The 20,619-nt window shown below is 48.8% G+C and overlaps 1 protein-coding gene across 2 annotated transcripts in view; it reads left to right on the top strand.

The window, feature by feature from the left end:
- Positions 1-6,207, top strand: part of LOC122372372 (beta-1,3-galactosyltransferase 5-like) — an 86,382-nt gene extending 80,175 nt beyond the window's left edge. Inside the window, exon 6 of one of the 2 annotated variants that reach the window (XM_043349493.1) lies at positions 2,853-6,207. In XM_043349493.1, the coding sequence (XP_043205428.1) occupies positions 2,853-3,072 (220 nt within the window). In that variant the 3' untranslated portion in view covers positions 3,073-6,207. The remainder of the gene's footprint in view (positions 1-2,852) is intronic. The other variant, XM_043349492.1, reaches the window with a different exon arrangement.
- The last annotated feature ends 14,412 nt before the right edge of the window (positions 6,208-20,619 follow it).

Here is a 20,619-nt window from a genome sequence, read left to right as displayed (position 1 = left end):
CCGCAGGCGCGCCAAATTTTGGGTACCTGTAGGAAATTGATTGAAGTTTATTGTGACAAAGTTTCAAAAAAATCGGTCGGAAAATTTTTGAGATATCGAGGTTTTAGTGACGTCATGATTTCTGAGTTTTCGACCAAAAACGGCATATGTTCAAAAAAATCATATAAAATCACAGAATAGACATATAGACATGCCGTAAACGCCATTAGACTGCCAATACCATGGAAAATTAAATGGCTATCTTCGATTATTGATTATCGTTCCGCATTTTCCAAAATCTTGAACTGAATCTTGGCAATTTCTCGTGACTACTTCACGACCATGATACATGAATTTCTTAAATTGAACTTTTTTAGCCAAACACGTACACATATGATAAAATGAATGTCACCATCGTGTTCTACGCCCCAAATTACCCATAAAACATGTGTCACAGGCTGCGAATATCAGTTTTTATTTTCGGGGATATGTGCCTGCCCGGTTGACCTGACCTTGACCCTGACCTATGCTTGACTGACCCCTGCATGGAGCTGACACTCTTGTAGGCCTTATATGATGGATTGTGCACCGTTTTGACAGAGTTTATGACGAGAGGCGCCCATTGCGAAGTCCTGAAGTCCATGCTACTGAAAGCCCGATTTCAGGTGTTTGACCTGACCTTGACCTGACCTGTGACCTCAAAATTCAACTTTAAAGTACTCATCTGAAGCGTCTCGTCGCGTTCTTTCGTTTGCCGCCTCGTGCGTTTCGCTGCGCCTATTGGTTCTCGAGTTATCGGCTGGGGGCGTTTAACGCCCCCCCCCCCCCCCCAGCAAACGGTGGGTGGCGAAATACCCCAGCAACTGCCGGGTTAAGGCCTAAAAAGGTGTCTATCTGATGCAGTTTTTCACGGCAAATCGAATGGTGCTATTTTTGTTTCCGTACGAGGTCTAAAACTTCAAAAAAAATCATTTTTCAAAAAAAAAATGTGTCGTTACGTCATAAAATTTTGAATAACTCCCACATTTTTAAACCGATTCTTCTAAAAATTGGTATATAGGTGCACATTGACCACTTCTTTGTCATATATTCCGGTTTTTTCGATACACTCTAAATTTTGGATTTTATAAATATTTTCCAAAAAAATCAGTTTTTTGAAAAAATTTGGCCCAAAATCCAAAATTTTCAAAAAACCTAGATAGCCATTTGATAGACAAAGTAGATTCACGTATAACCTTTTTTGTTAGGTCTTGATTCCTTTAAAAATGAAGATGTGAGCGGCGTTTGAAATTTTGCCGTTTTTGAGGCTAAAATGGCGAACATGACGTCACTAAAACGTCAATTTCTCAAAAATTTTCCGACGGATTTCGCTCAAATTTTCAGGGAACGTGTCAAATTGATGTATGATAAGGTACTGAAAGTTTGACGTCGCTGGCGTAACGCGTTTAGAAGTTATTGGCGAAAAACGGGAGGGGGGCAGATTCTGCCCCCCCCAGCGGGGCGCGGGCCTTCGCCCCAGTGTGGGGGGGGGGCATATGTTACCACCCTGTCGCGTTTTTTGCGCGTGAATAAAAATCGCGGCGCGTAGCGCCGCGCCGCTTGGAGTAGCTTTCTGTACATCAATTTTGGACAATGTGTGAAATTTTTTACCCCAGGTCATGTTAGGTCAGGTCACCAGGCCAAGTTAACTGACGAAGCCAAAAAAGTTTGCAATCATTTCCAGCCTGCAGTGTTTGTCAGAAAGGTTTTAAACTTGGTGGATTGCATGATGTTATAAGCGCCTATAAGTTGTATGTCTTGGATTTTTTGTATCCGTGACCTAAGGTCAGGCCAGTGGCGTGAACTTACCATTATAAGTCAATGGAGAATAATGAAAATGCCTCTAGATCCGTGTGTACGCATAGGAACAGTCCAAATATTTCAGAATAACAAAGATTTCGACCACCCGTGATGACCAAGGTGTCTTTTTTGCTGATAGCCTCTAGAAAGGTCATCCGAGGTCATTTGAGGCTACAAACAGATTTTTGCCAATAACTCTCGATTGGAAAGAGATAGGACGATGGGGATGGCCTCATTGTGTTTGTCTTGTTGAGACGCATCGACTGATATGCAACATGACCTTTTCCGGTCAGATCATGACCTTGACCTGAGGTCAAATTTTCAAGTTGACCTTTCAAGGTCAAATTATAGTTCATTCGACGCGTCTCGGCGAGAGGATCACGATTCTGGCAATAAGAATATCGTGGCTTTTTTAGTCAAAAGTAACTGTCGAAAACCACTTTTCGTAAAAACAGCTATTTTGGAGTTTCTGCCCTCGGGAGGCTAAACCGTCGACCTGATGTCCATTTTTTTGATGATGTTCTTATCAAACGAAGAGTTCAAAAGCTGTCTATTGCTTTTCCATGCGTTTTTCTAGCTATCATAGTTCCTGAGATAAATGCATGTTTTCTGAAAGATATAATGACATTTGGCAAATTTTGACCTATGATGACCTCCAGTGACCCCAACATTGCTCTAAGATGAAAAATGACTGAAACACTTTCAAACGTACGCATTGTGAGCTATCGACTGCTTTTTATTGCGTCTTTCTAGCCCTCTTAGTTTTTAAGTTAGAGGTGGGTGGTAACGCCCTCCCCCCCCCCCCCCACTAGGGCGAAGTTGGCTGAGACCGCCACTGGGGCTCGGGTTAATGTAGTCCAGAGAGCCCACCAGTAATAGGGTTAAAATAACCTTTAGTCTTTTGTGACAGAGTTTAGTGATCGAGACTGACAGGGTTGTATGTAGCAAACCAATAGATCCAGTGAGGGCTAAGGTATTTTCAGTTTTCACAGTCTGTGCTTTGATGTGACACTGACAAATACTTTGTCTTACAGTCTTTTTGCCACGTCGGCTGAATGCGTCCGTCACACGGTCAACCAGAGCTACCCCCGGCTCGGACGACCCAACGGCACCGTCTTCAGTCCCAGCGTGGTGGTTACGCCCACTGACCGCGACCTGGACGCGCTGAAGGCCTTCAACAAGCTCTGTCGCTACTGCAGGAGCCGGCCGTGCCAGAAGAGAGAACGAGGGAAAGTGTGTGCAAATACTTACTGACGTGGCTGCATAACTTGTATATGCAGCAACTCTCAGGTGTTTCGCGCATATATAAAAAAAACGGCGACGAATTGCGCCGCCATTTTTGTCACACTAGTTCATACATCGTGCCCGCACACGTTGTGAAACATTCAGACCTGGGTCGTTCAAGGTCAGGTCACCAGATCACGCCAAGTGATCTTCCCTCAGGACAAAAAAGTTTCCACGCTCGCCGTAGCCACACCAACTGACGATCACTTTGAAACTTTCAAAAGTTGATGAGAGGAATAGTATAAAAGTACTCGGTTTTTCATATCTCTGACTAAACCACAGGTCAATTTTGCGACCTCTCCATCAATAGGGTAAAATCGAAATGCGTTTTTTTTTGTATGCTGTTCTAATCACTCTCAAACATGGTTTTATAGGTAAACATGACACACTAGAGAGGAAAATTGCACCCGTGACCCTTTGGTGTGCCACTGAGGTCATCTCAGACTCAGGCCATGAAAGGTCCCCAGCAGTTTGTTGGCTATAGAGACGTGCTAGAGCGGTGCCGATGTGTTCAGCTCGACGATACGGATCAACTGATATTGAGCATGGCCCTTTCCAATCTGGTCATGACGTTGACCTGAAGTCAAATTTTCAGCATGACCTTCCAAGATTAAATTTTGATTCATTCGAAACGTCTCGACGAGAAAAACACGATTCTGGCAAAAGCATAGGCGGCGGAACGGGGCACCGGGGCGCGAGTTACCTAAGTGTGGAACTACACGTCGATTATAGGGCTCTGATTGGTGACTTTGGTCGGGGGATGACGCTTATAACATGATGTCACTCACGTACTTGGCCGGACCAACGGCGCAGCGCAGGTCAATTTTCCGGTCATGACCTGACCGGAAAGGGTCATGTTGCATATCCTGCGCCCCAGTGGCGGTCTCAGCCAACTTCGCCCTAGTGGGGGGGGGGGGGCATATGTTACCACCCACCTCTAACTCAAAAACTAAGAGGGCTAGAAAGACGCAGTAAAAATCAGTCGATAGCTCTCAATGCGTACGTTTGCAAGTATTTCAGTCATTTTTCATCTTAGAGCAAAATTGGGGCCACCAGAGGTCATCAAAGGTCCGAAAATTTGCCAATGGTCATTATATTTTTCAGAAAACATGCCGTTATCTCAGGAACTATGGTAGCTAGAAAAACGCATGGAAAAGCATTCGATAGCTTTTGAACCCTTCTTTTGATAAGGTCATCATCAAAAATGACCTCAGGTCAGTCGTTTAGCCTCCAGAGGGCAAAATCTCCTAACCTTCCAGGCGGTGGGGGGGGGACATTTTTTGCCCCATTTAGTTTTTTTCAATATATCTGGAGAACCGCTGCGCCGATCGTCAGGTTAGGTTAGACAATAACTTTCGACTTTAAAAAGTCACGACATTTCTATTGCCAGAATCGTGTTCCTCTCGCCCAGACGCGTCGAATGAACTATAATTTGACCTTGAAAGGTCAGCTTGAAAATTTGACCTCAGGTCAAGGTCATGACCTGACCGGAAAAGGTCACGTTGCATATCAGCCGATGCGTCTTAACAGGGCAAACACAATGAGACCATCCCCAGCGTTCTATCTCCTTCCAATCGAGAGTTATTGGCAAAAATCTGTTTGTAGCCTCAAATGACCTCGGGTCGTCACGGGTGGTCCAAATCATTGTGATTCTGAAATATTTGGACTGTTCCTATGCGTACACACGGATCTAGAGGCATTTTCATTTTTCTCCATTGACTTATAATGGTAAGGTCACGCCACTGACCTGACCTTAGGTCACGGATATAAAAAAAATCCGAGATATACAAATTGTAGGCGCCCATAACATCATGCAATCCACCAAGTCTAAAACCTTTCTGACAAACACTGCAGGCTGGACATGATTGCAAACTTTTTTAGGCTTGGGCAGTTAACTTGACCTGGTGACCTGACCTGACATGACCTGGGTCAAAAATGTCACACATTGTCCAAAATTGATGTACAAAAAGCTACTCCAAGCGGCGCGGCGCTACGCGCCACGGTTTTTTATTCACACGCAAAAAAACGCGACAGCGTGGTAACATATGCCTCCCCCCCCCCCCCACTGCACTGGGGCGAAGGATATCAGTCGATCCGCAACGTCGAGCTGAACACATCTAAGGCTTTTTCATCGCTCTAGCATGCCTCTATCAGAAGCTATTAGCGAAAAACGGTTAGATTCTATTCGAGACCTGTGATGACCTCGGGGACATAACGAGGGGTCACCGTTGCCATTTTCCGGTTCAATGTGTCCATTTTACGTGCATCTCGTTGTTTGAGAGTGTCTAGAATGGCGTACGTGGAAAACAGACGCTTTTCAATTTTCTCCCATTGACTTTTAATGGAAAGGCCGCAAAATTGACCTGTCCTTAGGTCACCGATATCAAAATTCCGAGATATGCATTTTATAGATAATGTTACTCTTATCAATCGCTGAAAGTGTCCGAAGGCAATCGTGCAGTCGGTGTAGCTATGACAAGCATTCTTATTTTTCTGAGGTGAGGTCACTTGGCGTGACCTGGTGTCCTAACTTAGGGCTACCTGGGTCTGCAATTTTTACAACATGTGCGAAAAAGATGCACAAACAGGTGTGCCAAAAACGGCGGCGCTCCGCGCCGCCGTTTTGAAGATATCTGCGAAAAACCGCAGGGTGTGTGTGTGGGGGGGGGGGGGTTTCAAACTTCCCCCGGCCCGCCGCGGTTTAATTATTCCGAAGCCACCAGTGAATGTCGTCACAGTCACTCACAACAATACGAATCGTGCAGTCATGCGCTGGGGGTCCGCCAAGTTTGAGCTAGGGGCGGGGGAGGGGAGGGGAGCGGGGAGCGGACGGAATCAATGGCGGAATGACGGGGAGACAGCAGGCTGCTGTCACTGTGAGCTGTTGAGACAGTGAGCTGCTGTCACTGTGAGCTGTTGAGACAGTGAGCTGGTGGAACTGTGAGCTGATTGTAAAATTGTGAGTTGGTGACTGTCAGCCGGTGTGACCGTGAGCCAGGGGTGGGACTTGGATCGTAACAGGTTTTATTTCTTTCTTTTACAAAGAACATGTCCGGTCTGTATGTTCCTGGTGAAAATATATATATTAAAAAGAAAGAAAAATAAGTTTGAGTGTCTTGCAGAATGCGGACTGGACCGCCGAGAATATAACATTCCCGTCTGCCTGGGCGAGCGGCGCATTGGAGCCGAGGGAAACTGCTTATCCCTCGCCCGTTTAGGGGGGTCCGTTCGACCACCCCCATGGTTTTTCGCGAATAACTCGCGTAAAAATAGGCCGATCGCGATGACACTTTCAGTACCCTCGTGTTAATCAATTTTACACCTACCCTGAAAATTTCATGATCCTGACCCAAACGACCTTTGACCGGTGACCAACTTTTTGAGACCTTGTTTGGCTGGAATCGCGATTCGGCATATGTCGGTTCGCATTAGCCGCGCGTTTGCAGTCTTTTCGTGGTTTTAACCCTCGCCCGTAAACGGTGTTTTGCCACCTTCGCCCATGCAGGGGGGGGGTGCGACCCCCCCCCCCTGGCGTTTGAAAACGGAGCGTCGTAGAGCTTAGCGGAAAAGACCAACGGATTGCTCTCAACGAGATCTCGCGATTGGTGGTATATTTTTTGGTCCTAGGTCAACATTTGACCTACTTATGACCGGTCAAAGGTCTAATTTTCGGAGAAATCTAACTTTTTCAGATTTCCGCGCCGATTGCGGCAAAACGGTAAGAGATATCGACTTGAAACCTTCACTATCGTAATCCTTGATCAATTCTCTATCGTTTGGTGTGTATTTCGATGTCATAACTCTAAAAATGATGCGTTGGGAGCATCGGAAGTCTGCAAGGTCATTTGTGCATTGGGTCACGTCAGGCGTGTGACGTCACTGACCTGACCCTGACCCAAAATGAACTACAAGAAACAACCGACGATGCCTGAAATGGATAGCAAATTCGAATTCAGGGCATCAAAACACCCCGAAAGGGCATACAAGTGCAAGAAGTCATTACAGGTCAACCGAGGTCACTGACCTGACCTTGACCTTTAGTAACCTTGAAAAGGTCAACGGACATTGTGCCAATGTCAAATCAGCCAGTTATGATTCTAAAACAATCCATCAGTGTGTCAGGTCAGTCGGCATTTATACCAATGTGAAGCAAATCTCCAATTTAGCGTAAATCTGGCCGGAGGTTGTTCCCTTTATGACGTCATAACTCCGTGACCTGACATGACCTTGACAAAAAAAAATTTACCGAAAGTTGCGCAAAGGATGCCCCAAAGGGTACTGAAAATTTGAGCAGGCTATCTGAAACGATTCGGCGTGTAGCTAAGAAAAACCTCAGGGGGGGTTGCACCAACCCTCGCCCCCTACATGGGCGAGGGTTAAGCGTTCAAACATGGGATATGATGTTGCTTCCATGCATTAGGGTGGGTGTCAAGGTCACCAGAAGATCAGGTCAGGTCATTGACCTTTGATGACCTCGGTTCACTTTTTCGAGTTTTACATGTTTCTAGGCTGGTTTTTGGAGCTGAATTCGAATTTAGCAACCATTTGAACATTTGCGATGTAGTTTTAGTGCCTTCGTAACATGTTACGAAGCTGTCAGAGGCGGTTGCCACCTACTACGAATACCCTTACTGGTTGACCTGACCTGACCTGACCCGACCTGGCCTAAATGCATGAAGACATCATCTGTGATCAAAACTAAAATGATATTCGTGATCAGCACCCCGAAAAACCCCGTAGCAGCCACGCTTTACGACTTTCTAACAGGTCCCGATTTTCCCGACTTTTGGGTCATTGACCTGACCTGGAAGGTTAACCGATGACCTAGGACCTTAAAATTGGGTATCATCGGCTTCCTCTCGTCACGGGCAACACGCTCGTTTTTCCGCGAAGCTCTAGCTCGATCAGGGGCGAAACGGCAAGGGGGTCCAACGGACACCCCCTCCCCCCTTATACGTTCGCGGCTGGAAAAACACCAATATGGGCGAGGGCCCTCGCCGGCCGCCGCCCCCCCCCCCCCCATAGGGTTTTTCGCGATAACTCCGAACACGCTGGCGATAGAGAGCTGAAACTTGGCATACCTGACCTTTGATTCAAGCCGGATCTTTTGACACCAGCCGCATTCGCGGGTCAGATCAGGTCACTGACCTATGACGTCATAAGTGAACCTCTGCACGGTCTTCAGATGTCGCAACTTCGCCACGCCCTCAGTGCCAGAGGAGCTTTCACAGGGAAATGAAACTTGCAAGATCTGGTATCCATTACGAGTGTCACAACTTGTATATATCGGATTTTTCCTAAAGGTCATATGAGGTCAGGTCATTTTCGTGACCTCACCATTATAAGTCAATGGGGGTAAATAAAAACTGCTATTCTGGCGCCGGGAATTCGATCTCCAACTATCTCAAGCACGCAGAATCATCGTGATTTGACACACTCCTTGCAAGGTAAGATGCGTCACTTTTGCAATTTGGACCTTTCCTGACGTCATTATGACTCATCAAGGTCATATTAGTTTTTCGTCAGTAACACCCGATGAAATTGAGCTCGCGAGTCGGAAAAGCCACCAATGGACTCAGGAAGACCTGCCGAATCGAATTGTAGCAAGGTGAATTAGGAGAGAAGAAGAATAGAAAAAGCTGTATCATCGCGGTTGATCAAAACCGCAGTCCTCTGTCGTTCGGCTAGTTTAGCAGAAGAGAGAGAACAATTTGCTGCTGTAATGACTCGATAGTAGAGCTTGTGATACAGGGGAGCTTGAGAGTCGTTGAAGAGATCCTGAGATAGCTATAGAGAGAGATCTTGACAGTGATGCAGGGATCCAGATAGAGATCTCAAGACCCGCCTGAGGGAGATGTAGATATAGATCCTCCTTGCATACAAATACATCTGATGGAAGATGCTTTTTAATTTAGAGGCTTGATGATTCTGTTCATTGTATAGACCATGATGTACGAGATGCTTCTTCACTGCTCGGATTAGGGATAGAGGGGTCCGATCAGCTGGGTTTGCGGCACAGTTGGGCAGGTGAGGACAGGGCATTCGAAGTCCCGATGACCACTGCCAAACTTATGGGTGGTAATTACATTGATTAATTGAATGTGATCATTCGTCCAGTCACCCATTCCTATATCACTGGCCTCCCCATTACGAAAATTGCCCACTTAATTCGTATTAGCGTTGCTATCGTTTAGTTGCCCTCGAGGGTTGCTAGCTCGACTGCCGTAACCGAATTCTACGCAATTCCTATCGGCCTTATTCTAAGATTCATCCTTCACCATTCTCACACCCTTGTTCGCATTACATTCACCTTTCATGTATTCACCCAAATTTAATTCGTAGCCCTCGAAATTCCCTCCGATAGTGTTAGGCGTCGGATCAACAACGATCTCCCCGGCGAGATAAATGTCTCTTTCCGAAATACATATGCATGCTCCGCTAACCGGCGACAAAGATACTTATCGCAGGGCCGTCCAGAATAATTGCACAAATATCCACCCTACTAATTTATGGAATTCACTACACGTCCGATAGACTTATGGTACACATATACACGATTTATATCCGACTTATCTCTCTACCGGGAGAGATTACCTATGCCCTCTTCCGGTCCGCGTGTAACATTCCCGTTCACGACCCAGGGACCACAGTTCATATCCTGGAACTATCCTTAAACCATGGGATTTACTATTCAAGGCCTTACGTGTCCTGGAGTACATTCTTCCCTCCCCTGAGGCTGTCCAGTACCGATTAGAGTACCTTTACGAAATAAGTATGAGGACTTATTCGGGACACTACGGCTCGCTTTATCCGCCCTTTGGGTGACTCACCCCTGACCTTCGGCTTCTTGCCTTTGGCATAACTTACTCTCCACTGCATACTGTGCCAATCTTCCCCCTCTCCCCTGCCGTAGAAACCTCTCACTGCCTTCTCACCCAGTGTTACCTAAGCGGGAAAATTAACAGTGGCCGGTACCACTGGCGGAAAACGTGCATATGCCCTGCGTACGTGACGGCGTGTCCCTCTTATTATTCCGGTCTGGACGTGGGTTTAGAGAAGTGCATCTGTGTCTCATACGGTCATGCTGGTAAACGCTACGCCATAGGAGACGGGCAAACAAGCCGTCTGTGCCTCAAAATGCCCTGTGCCAATATTGGTGGAGTAATTATTGGCGCTAACTCGCAAGAACGCGAAGAACAAAAACGCATTATTTATCCAACCAAATCGTAATCTCAAGCCCTAATTGCTGCTGCACGCGTGAACCTAATCATCAGTTCTCGTATGCAATCCTATCAAACCTTGAACCGTTCTTGATTTAATCAGATAATCTAGAACCAATTAGTACGCACCGATCTGTCGTCTGGTTGTGATCCACCGTATCATAGTGAATTGCTGAATGCTCAAACGGAAATGACTCCTTGAAACTCGTTCGATAGCTTCTGATGGGCTACTAGTTACCTAAACAAATTATCTTTATAGAGTGCCAGAATATTGTCATAGGGTCCCGAGCCTTTCATAGGGAATCTAATTTAAATCATCCTATTAGCAGTAAACAATGCGCATCAAACGAAGTGCAATCCTAGATATCATATAGCATGTCATATTTAGCTGTCTACGTTCTTATCCCGTTGCAACTTTCCGCAACTAACCAGGCTCCTATACGTGACCTTCACCTACCGCCCGCGCCCCAATTACGGCTAACCCACTGCCCCTGTTGTGGCTGCTTCTCGCGCCCTCTGGCGGCTCAACGCCCGCGTCGGGAACGACGATTACCACGACCGCCGGCCGGCGCCGCGTCGACACCGTCAGTCAGTCACGCCGCTATGGGCGCGTCAACACTCGCGGTACAGTGCTCGTGCGTGTTGGCTCTTCTGGCCGGTAGATTCACCGGATGTGTCAGTGAGTGTGAATCTGGTAAAATATCGCTGTAATATCTCCCTGTTCGACATCTCATCAGCTCCATTCCACGTAAGTTTTTTTTTAAATAATTAAATTCCTGTCCCATTTAATCGTTCCCAACAAAGATGGTTTTTTCTAGTATTTATTCTACAAAAGCGCAACGATCGCTACCTATATTAGTCGCATATTAATTCAAACCACAAACAATTATACATCTACTTATTACTCGACATTTCGCAGCTGCAATGACGCAAACTACAAAAACCATCTAAAGTCGCAAAGTGTCAAACCGTCGACCTCAAACCACTACTCTCAACTCTGCACCTAAGTAACAGAAGAAATTCCGCCGTAAACTCAAGCATTCGTATCTGTCGATAATCATAACCCATAGCCATATTCATAGATCGATTGCATGAATCAGTCGCCACCTTAAACCATTACATTTCTTTCCAACCGTATTTACCTGTTCTATAATTGATTTCGACTCCACAATTAATTCCTATAGCAATATTACCACTGATTTCGCAATGCAACTTTTAATGAGTACAGCACGAATCTACACCCTTATTTTAACCAACATTCCAACCTCAAATCGCACTTGACTACCGCCGAGAATAAATCAAACGAACCAGCTTGGCCAAACACAAAGACATATTCATTATTCAATGCTGACACGCATCATGTCATCAATCTCAACGTTCGTGACAATGAGCTGCTTATTCAAATTTTAGCATCTCGCTCCCGGCCTAATCGTGAACTCCAACTGACAATAACATATTTGCTGGCGGCTCTTGCATGACTTCACAATTCAGATCCTAATGTGCTACTAGGGTGTCTGGACCAATAAGTTCAAAGTAATTTAAGTTTTCCAATTCCAATAGAGAGTGCATTTTATGGCAACCGAAAATGTTTGGCAGTCGTCACGGCACGGCAGGCTGGGTAGAGGGGGGGGGGTCAAGGATCGGGATTGAGCAGACTTTTCAACAACACTCACATTCTGGAGTTTCTCTGTGCTTCCGCTTCTCAGTGTGGTCGCAAGCGTCGGCGGCTGTCCTCGGTTCTGATCGCTCGAGCTGAAGAGGCTTCTCGCGGGTGACCCCGGACTGACGGCGGCTCCCAGAAGGCGTCCCCGGCTCCAGCTGCAGACTGTGACTCTCGGCTGCTCGACTGTGATTCTCCCTCTGGTTGGGTGGCGCACCCTTTTATAGTTGGGGGGGGGAGGGGTGACTGCCACGCCCTTGCGACGTCATCTTCCTCTGCCTTCTTCTGGTGGGTGGGGCCGTAAGATGGCGCCCTCTGTCCTGTTTAGTCACCTTGCTCCTCTGTGCCTGCAATTTTTGGCCGTCGAATCGTCTTCGTGTTGAGTGCTTTATCATTTTAGTAATCGCTGGCATAAAACAATCCCCGAAAGGTTTGTGATTTTCGAGTTTTAATTTTGATTCTTCAATTTCATTTTATTCAAACTTTTGTTTCCTTCCGTTTCGTCTGCCGCCAACGCCCCTGTGACGTCACTCTTGCTCCGCCCACCGTACCGGGGCGTGGCCGTAAGTCAGCGCCTTCTTCCTCTGCGGAGATCTCTGGAACTACCTCATGAGGCCATTGTGAGGTCGGTCACCCGGCTGTTTTGCCAGGTTCACTCACCCTGGGTTGCTGTGCCCGACAAAGGAGGCTGTGTGCTCCAGCCGGCATCCATCCTTGACACTGCTCCATGATCTGTTGACATATCTTACTGATCCAGCGTTATTTGAGGAGGCTCGGATCGCTCATCCTGCGGTAGCTGTCTCCATAGGCGAGCGTCGTAATGAGAGTTTAACGGCTGCCCATTGCGAAGACCTCTGGAACTACAGCGTTTTTGCTTGCCGTAGGATCTTTCTGGTTTTGCCATTCCCTCCGTGGGACTCAGCGCGGCGCAGCTGTTGTGGTACCTGACAGAGTACGTGACAAGTGACAGAGTACCTTAACGTGCTCGCTCGCCGCCGCCGCCGGCCGCAGTTCTGACGTAGCTTGTTGACTCAGCTGTGCCTCGGCGGTTCGTACTGATGTGACCGGCATCGTCTTCTCGCAGATGTGTCTACTGCGGGCTATTCTCACGGACAGTGCTCGTTGAGGGAGTTGGGGAAAAGTGCTGAATGGGGATGGCGGGCCTGGTGACGGGGGGGGGGGTAGTGAATAATGAGAGGGGAGGAGAGCGCAGCAGCAGCGCTCCGCTCAGCTGTGCGTCACCCGGTAGCAGCGACGGGTGTGTGAATGGAGGGCTAGGCCTGTGACCGGACTGCGAGGGGGGGGGGGAACTGCCGTACCGAGCCGTGCCGAAAAGATACTACGTTAAATGTTCAAGATGTAGCGTGCTACATCTTCAGTCCAAACAACCCTAGTTGCGTCCTCGCAACTCATACAAAAAAAGTCACACCCCTTACTCATCTAAATTTACACAATCATGTGAGCTTCCGCAATGCCCACAACATGACATCGTATACCTAGTACAGTACACACACGCACCTGTTGTTCCTCGTCCCCACCTCAGTTTGTCGTTCACCAGATCCGGGTCACGGGCACCAACCACTTTGGTTAGCCCGATGTCGTCGGTTGTCGTCCGGTAAGCGGCTTCTTAGGAGGGTGAAGACCTCTGTGGCAGCCCAGGTGGGCGGCCTCCACAGCAGTTCGGGTGGCAGCCTCCATGGCAGCCCGGGTGGGGCCTTCATGGCGGCCCGGGTGGCGGCCTCCATGGCAGCCCGGGTGGGCAGCTTGCACGGCGGCCCGCGTGGGCAGCCTACGTGGCAGCCCAGGTGGACGACACCTCCGTGGCAGTCCGGGTAGGCGACCTCCATGGCCGGCCCTGCCGCGACCTCCGTGGCCGCCCGGGTGGCAGGCTCCGTGGCAGCTCAGGTGAGCGACCTCCATGGCAGCTCAGGTGGGTGACCCCCGAGGCAGCACGCGAGGGCAATGCATCCCCGTGGCAGCTCAGGTAGGCGACTTCCGCGGCAGCTCAGTTGAGTGACCCCCGGGGCAGCACGCGAGGGCAATGCATCCTCCGTGGCAGCACAGGTTACATCCGTGGCAGCTCAGGTATGCGACTTCCGCGGCAGCTCAAGTGGGTGACCTCCATGGCAGCCCGGGTAGGTGACCTTCGTGGCAGACCCGGTGACAACCTCCGTGGCAGCTCAGGTAGGCGACTTCCGCGGCCGCTCAGATGAGTGACCTCCGAGGCAGCACGCGAGGGCAATGCATCCTTCGTGGCAGCACAGGTGACCTCCGTGGCAGCTCAGGTAGCGACCTTTCGGCGGACCAGGTGACAGCCGTCGCAGCAGCCCAGGTGGGTGATCTCTGCAGCAGCCCATCTGAATGGATCGTTTGGCAGTTGGTCTTGCAGCATCCTGGCACCCTCTCCTCGTTCACCAACATGATAATCGCCTTGGCTGTGTTGTGAAGACGACCGTGTTTGATTTTGATTCAGTACAACACGAGCATTCCGCTTGTTCTTCTTCCTCTTCTGCTTTTGATATTGCTGTCCTTTTATCCTCAATACTCTAGAAAGTTCGAGCTCTCCTTTGCAATACAGCAGCTGACCGTGACTTGGACTTGTTGTACAGCAGAACGTAGAAGAATTGATATGCTGATGCAAACAATTGTCAAGCATTTTCGGCCTGTCTTCTGTATTAGTCTGATCCTTTGTTCATGAGACAGCTTCATTTCCTTATCTTATCTTCAACAACTTCTTCTATGTCCTTTTCAGTATTCGTAAGACCGCTTCCTCTCATCAGTTCCTTCACGTCGACCCCTGCAGCACGTTCATTTCCACTGCTGTCAGTATTTCGAACACCTGCTCAATTCTTCAACTTTCCTGTCATCAGCCACCATCATAAGCTTCATCATCTTCACACAGCTTTCTTTAGCTCATCCTCTTTCTTCATATCGACCCCTGCAGCACGCTTATTTCCACTGCTGCCAGTATTCCGAACACCTGCTCTATTCTTCAACTTCTTCCTCTTCTCCATACGGTTGACTTTCAATTCATCAACTTCGGGTTCGGCGGCTTGTGCCAGTCTACCAGCTTCACAATTTGAGAATTATCAAATCCCCACGTTGGGCGCCATTTGTAGCAAGGTGAATTAGGAGAGAAGAAGAATAGAAAAAGCTGTATCATCGCGGTTGATCAAAACCGCAGTCCTCTGTCGTTCGGCTAGTTTAGCAGAAGAGAGAGAACAATTTGCTGCTGTAATGACTCGATAGTAGAGCTTGTGATACAGGGGAGCTTGAGAGTCGTTGAAGAGATCCTGAGATAGCTATAGAGAGAGATCTTGACAGTGATGCAGGGATCCAGATAGAGATCTCAAGACCCGTCTGAGGGAGATGTAGATATAGATCCTCCTTGCATACAAATACATCTGATGGAAGATGCTTTTTAATTTAGAGGCTTGATGATTCTGTTCATTGTATAGACCATGATGTACGAGATGCTTCTTCACTGCTCGGATTAGGGATAGAGGGGTCCGATCAGCTGGGTTTGCGGCACAGTTGGGCAGGTGAGGACAGGGCATTCGAAGTCCCGATGACCACTGCCAAACTTATGGGTGGTAATTACATTGATTAATTGAATGTGATCATTCGTCCAGTCACCCATTCCTATATCACTGGCCTCCCCATTACGAAAATTGCCCACTTAATTCGTATTAGCGTTGCTATCGTTTAGTTGCCCTCGAGGGTTGCTAGCTCGACTGCCGTAACCGAATTCTACGCAATTCCTATCGGCCTTATTCTAAGATTCATCCTTCACCATTCTCACACCCTTGTTCGCATTACATTCACCTTTCATGTATTCACCCAAATTTAATTCGTAGCCCTCGAAATTCCCTCCGATAGTGTTAGGCGTCGGATCAACAACGATCTCCCCGGCGAGATAAATGTCTCTTTCCGAAATACATATGCATGCTCCGCTAACCGGCGACAAAGATACTTATCGCAGGGCCGTCCAGAATAATTGCACAAATATCCACCCTACTAATTTATGGAATTCACTACACGTCCGATAGACTTATGGTACACATATACACGATTTATATCCGACTTATCTCTCTACCGGGAGAGATTACCTATGCCCTCTTCCGGTCCGCGTGTAACATTCCCGTTCACGACCCAGGGACCACAGTTCATATCCTGGAACTATCCTTAAACCATGGGATTTACTATTCAAGGCCTTACGTGTCCTGGAGTACATTCTTCCCTCCCCTGAGGCTGTCCAGTACCGATTAGAGTACCTTTACGAAATAAGTATGAGGACTTATTCGGGACACTACGGCTCGCTTTATCCGCCCTTTGGGTGACTCACCCCTGACCTTCGGCTTCTTGCCTTTGGCATAACTTACTCTCCACTGCATACTGTGCCAATCTTCCCCCTCTCCCCTGCCGTAGAAACCTCTCACTGCCTTCTCACCCAGTGTTACCTAAGCGGGAAAATTAACAGTGGCCGGTACCACTGGCGGAAAACGTGCATATGCCCTGCGTACGTGACGGCGTGTCCCTCTTATTATTCCGGTCTGGACGTGGGTTTAGAGAAGTGCATCTGTGTCTCATACGGTCATGCTGGTAAACGCTACGCCATAGGAGACGGGCAAACAAGCCGTCTGTGCCTCAAAATGCCCTGTGCCAATATTGGTGGAGTAATTATTGGCGCTAACTCGCAAGAACGCGAAGAACAAAAACGCATTATTTATCCAACCAAATCGTAATCTCAAGCCCTAATTGCTGCTGCACGCGTGAACCTAATCATCAGTTCTCGTATGCAATCCTATCAAACCTTGAACCGTTCTTGATTTAATCAGATAATCTAGAACCAATTAGTACGCACCGATCTGTCGTCTGGTTGTGATCCACCGTATCATAGTGAATTGCTGAATGCTCAAACGGAAATGACTCCTTGAAACTCGTTCGATAGCTTCTGATGGGCTACTAGTTACCTAAACAAATTATCTTTATAGAGTGCCAGAATATTGTCATAGGGTCCCGAGCCTTTCATAGGGAATCTAATTTAAATCATCCTATTAGCAGTAAACAATGCGCATCAAACGAAGTGCAATCCTAGATATCATATAGCATGTCATATTTAGCTGTCTACGTTCTTATCCCGTTGCAACTTTCCGCAACTAACCAGGCTCCTATACGTGACCTTCACCTACCGCCCGCGCCCCAATTACGGCTAACCCACTGCCCCTGTTGTGGCTGCTTCTCGCGCCCTCTGGCGGCTCAACGCCCGCGTCGGGAACGACGATTACCACGACCGCCGGCCGGCGCCGCGTCGACACCGTCAGTCAGTCACGCCGCTATGGGCGCGTCAACACTCGCGGTACAGTGCTCGTGCGTGTTGGCTCTTCTGGCCGGTAGATTCACCGGATGTGTCAGTGAGTGTGAATCTGGTAAAATATCGCTGTAATATCTCCCTGTTCGACATCTCATCAGCTCCATTCCACGTAAGTTTTTTTTTAAATAATTAAATTCCTGTCCCATTTAATCGTTCCCAACAAAGATGGTTTTTTCTAGTATTTATTCTACAAAAGCGCAACGATCGCTACCTATATTAGTCGCATATTAATTCAAACCACAAACAATTATACATCTACTTATTACTCGACATTTCGCAGCTGCAATGACGCAAACTACAAAAACCATCTAAAGTCGCAAAGTGTCAAACCGTCGACCTCAAACCACTACTCTCAACTCTGCACCTAAGTAACAGAAGAAATTCCGCCGTAAACTCAAGCATTCGTATCTGTCGATAATCATAACCCATAGCCATATTCATAGATCGATTGCATGAATCAGTCGCCACCTTAAACCATTACATTTCTTTCCAACCGTATTTACCTGTTCTATAATTGATTTCGACTCCACAATTAATTCCTATAGCAATATTACCACTGATTTCGCAATGCAACTTTTAATGAGTACAGCACGAATCTACACCCTTATTTTAACCAACATTCCAACCTCAAATCGCACTTGACTACCGCCGAGAATAAATCAAACGAACCAGCTTGGCCAAACACAAAGACATATTCATTATTCAATGCTGACACGCATCATGTCATCAATCTCAACGTTCGTGACAATGAGCTGCTTATTCAAATTTTAGCATCTCGCTCCCGGCCTAATCGTGAACTCCAACTGACAATAACATATTTGCTGGCGGCTCTTGCATGACTTCACAATTCAGATCCTAATGTGCTACTAGGGTGTCTGGACCAATAAGTTCAAAGTAATTTAAGTTTTCCAATTCCAATAGAGAGTGCATTTTATGGCAACCGAAAATGTTTGGCAGTCGTCACGGCACGGCAGGCTGGGTAGAGGGGGGGGGGTCAAGGATCGGGATTGAGCAGACTTTTCAACAACACTCACATTCTGGAGTTTCTCTGTGCTTCCGCTTCTCAGTGTGGTCGCAAGCGTCGGCGGCTGTCCTCGGTTCTGATCGCTCGAGCTGAAGAGGCTTCTCGCGGGTGACCCCGGACTGACGGCGGCTCCCAGAAGGCGTCCCCGGCTCCAGCTGCAGACTGTGACTCTCGGCTGCTCGACTGTGATTCTCCCTCTGGTTGGGTGGCGCACCCTTTTATAGTTGGGGGGGGGAGGGGTGACTGCCACGCCCTTGCGACGTCATCTTCCTCTGCCTTCTTCTGGTGGGTGGGGCCGTAAGATGGCGCCCTCTGTCCTGTTTAGTCACCTTGCTCCTCTGTGCCTGCAATTTTTGGCCGTCGAATCGTCTTCGTGTTGAGTGCTTTATCATTTTAGTAATCGCTGGCATAAAACAATCCCCGAAAGGTTTGTGATTTTCGAGTTTTAATTTTGATTCTTCAATTTCATTTTATTCAAACTTTTGTTTCCTTCCGTTTCGTCTGCCGCCAACGCCCCTGTGACGTCACTCTTGCTCCGCCCACCGTACCGGGGCGTGGCCGTAAGTCAGCGCCTTCTTCCTCTGCGGAGATCTCTGGAACTACCTCATGAGGCCATTGTGAGGTCGGTCACCCGGCTGTTTTGCCAGGTTCACTCACCCTGGGTTGCTGTGCCCGACAAAGGAGGCTGTGTGCTCCAGCCGGCATCCATCCTTGACACTGCTCCATGATCTGTTGACATATCTTACTGATCCAGCGTTATTTGAGGAGGCTCGGATCGCTCATCCTGCGGTAGCTGTCTCCATAGGCGAGCGTCGTAATGAGAGTTTAACGGCTGCCCATTGCGAAGACCTCTGGAACTACAGCGTTTTTGCTTGCCGTAGGATCTTTCTGGTTTTGCCATTCCCTCCGTGGGACTCAGCGCGGCGCAGCTGTTGTGGTACCTGACAGAGTACGTGACAAGTGACAGAGTACCTTAACGTGCTCGCTCGCCGCCGCCGCCGGCCGCAGTTCTGACGTAGCTTGTTGACTCAGCTGTGCCTCGGCGGTTCGTACTGATGTGACCGGCATCGTCTTCTCGCAGATGTGTCTACTGCGGGCTATTCTCACGGACAGTGCTCGTTGAGGGAGTTGGGGAAAAGTGCTGAATGGGGATGGCGGGCCTGGTGACGGGGGGGGGGGGGGGGTAGTGAATAATGAGAGGGGAGGAGAGCGCAGCAGCAGCGCTCCGCTCAGCTGTGCGTCACCCGGTAGCAGCGACGGGTGTGTGAATGGAGGGCTAGGCCTGTGACCGGACTGCGAGGGGGGGGGGGAACTGCCGTACCGAGCCGTGCCGAAAAGATACTACGTTAAATGTTCAAGATGTAGCGTGCTACAGAATGATATGCAACATGACCTCGTTCGACCAACTTCGTGACCTGAGGGTACTAATCTGACCGTGACCTGAGCACTGGCGGACCCAGGGGGCCACGGGGGCCATGCCCCCCCCCCCAAATGCCTAAGGTGGCCTGTTTGCCCCCCCCCCCAAAAAAAAAACGTCAGAAAAATTGCTAAGAAAATATACCTTGATAGAGGTTTTTAGCCACTTGGTGAAGTAAACCTTTCCACAGCATAATATGGAAGCAATATGGTAGCAGTGAGGGTCAGTCAAAAGTTGCGCGAGCGGAGTCGACCTTCAAAAAAGACTGTTGTTGGCACGTGTTTATGGCGCGGCAGCTGGTAGTTGGCGATGTTTCGCGTGGTGTGGCATCACTGGCGGATCCGGGGGGGGGGGGGGGCACGGGAGCCTGAGGTGCCCCAGCCCCTGACAGGCCCGCGGTGCCCTTGCTAGGCCTGTGGTGCCCCCGGACCCTGGCAGGCCTGTGGTGCCTCTGGCGGGCCTAGGGTGCCCCTGCTAGGCTGCTGATGCCCCTGGGACCTGACAGGACTGTGGTGCCCCTGACAAGCCTAAAGTACCCCCAACAGGCCCGTGATGCCCCCGACAGGCCCAAGGTGCCCCTGTGTGATGCCGTGATGCCTGCGAGGCCGGTGGTGCCCCTGCGAGGCCGGTGGGGCCCCTGACAGGCCCATGGTGCCCCTGCTAGACCGGTGGTGCCCCTGGCAGGCCTGTGGTGCCTCTGCTAGGCCGCTGGTGCCCCTGGGCCCTGACAGGACTGTGGTGCCCCTGACAGGCCCAAGGTGCCCCTGCAAGGCCGTTGGTGCCCCTGTAAGGCCTGTGGTACCCCTGCTAGGCCTCTGGTGC

This window comes from Amphibalanus amphitrite, unplaced genomic scaffold (assembly GCF_019059575.1).
Source record: "Amphibalanus amphitrite isolate SeventyFive unplaced genomic scaffold, NRLGWU_Aamphi_draft 001352F_arrow, whole genome shotgun sequence".
Classification (NCBI taxonomy): domain Eukaryota; kingdom Metazoa; phylum Arthropoda; class Thecostraca; order Balanomorpha; family Balanidae; genus Amphibalanus; species Amphibalanus amphitrite.
Note: the sequence above shows the minus strand (reverse complement) of the source record. Positions and strands in the feature narration are given on the sequence as shown.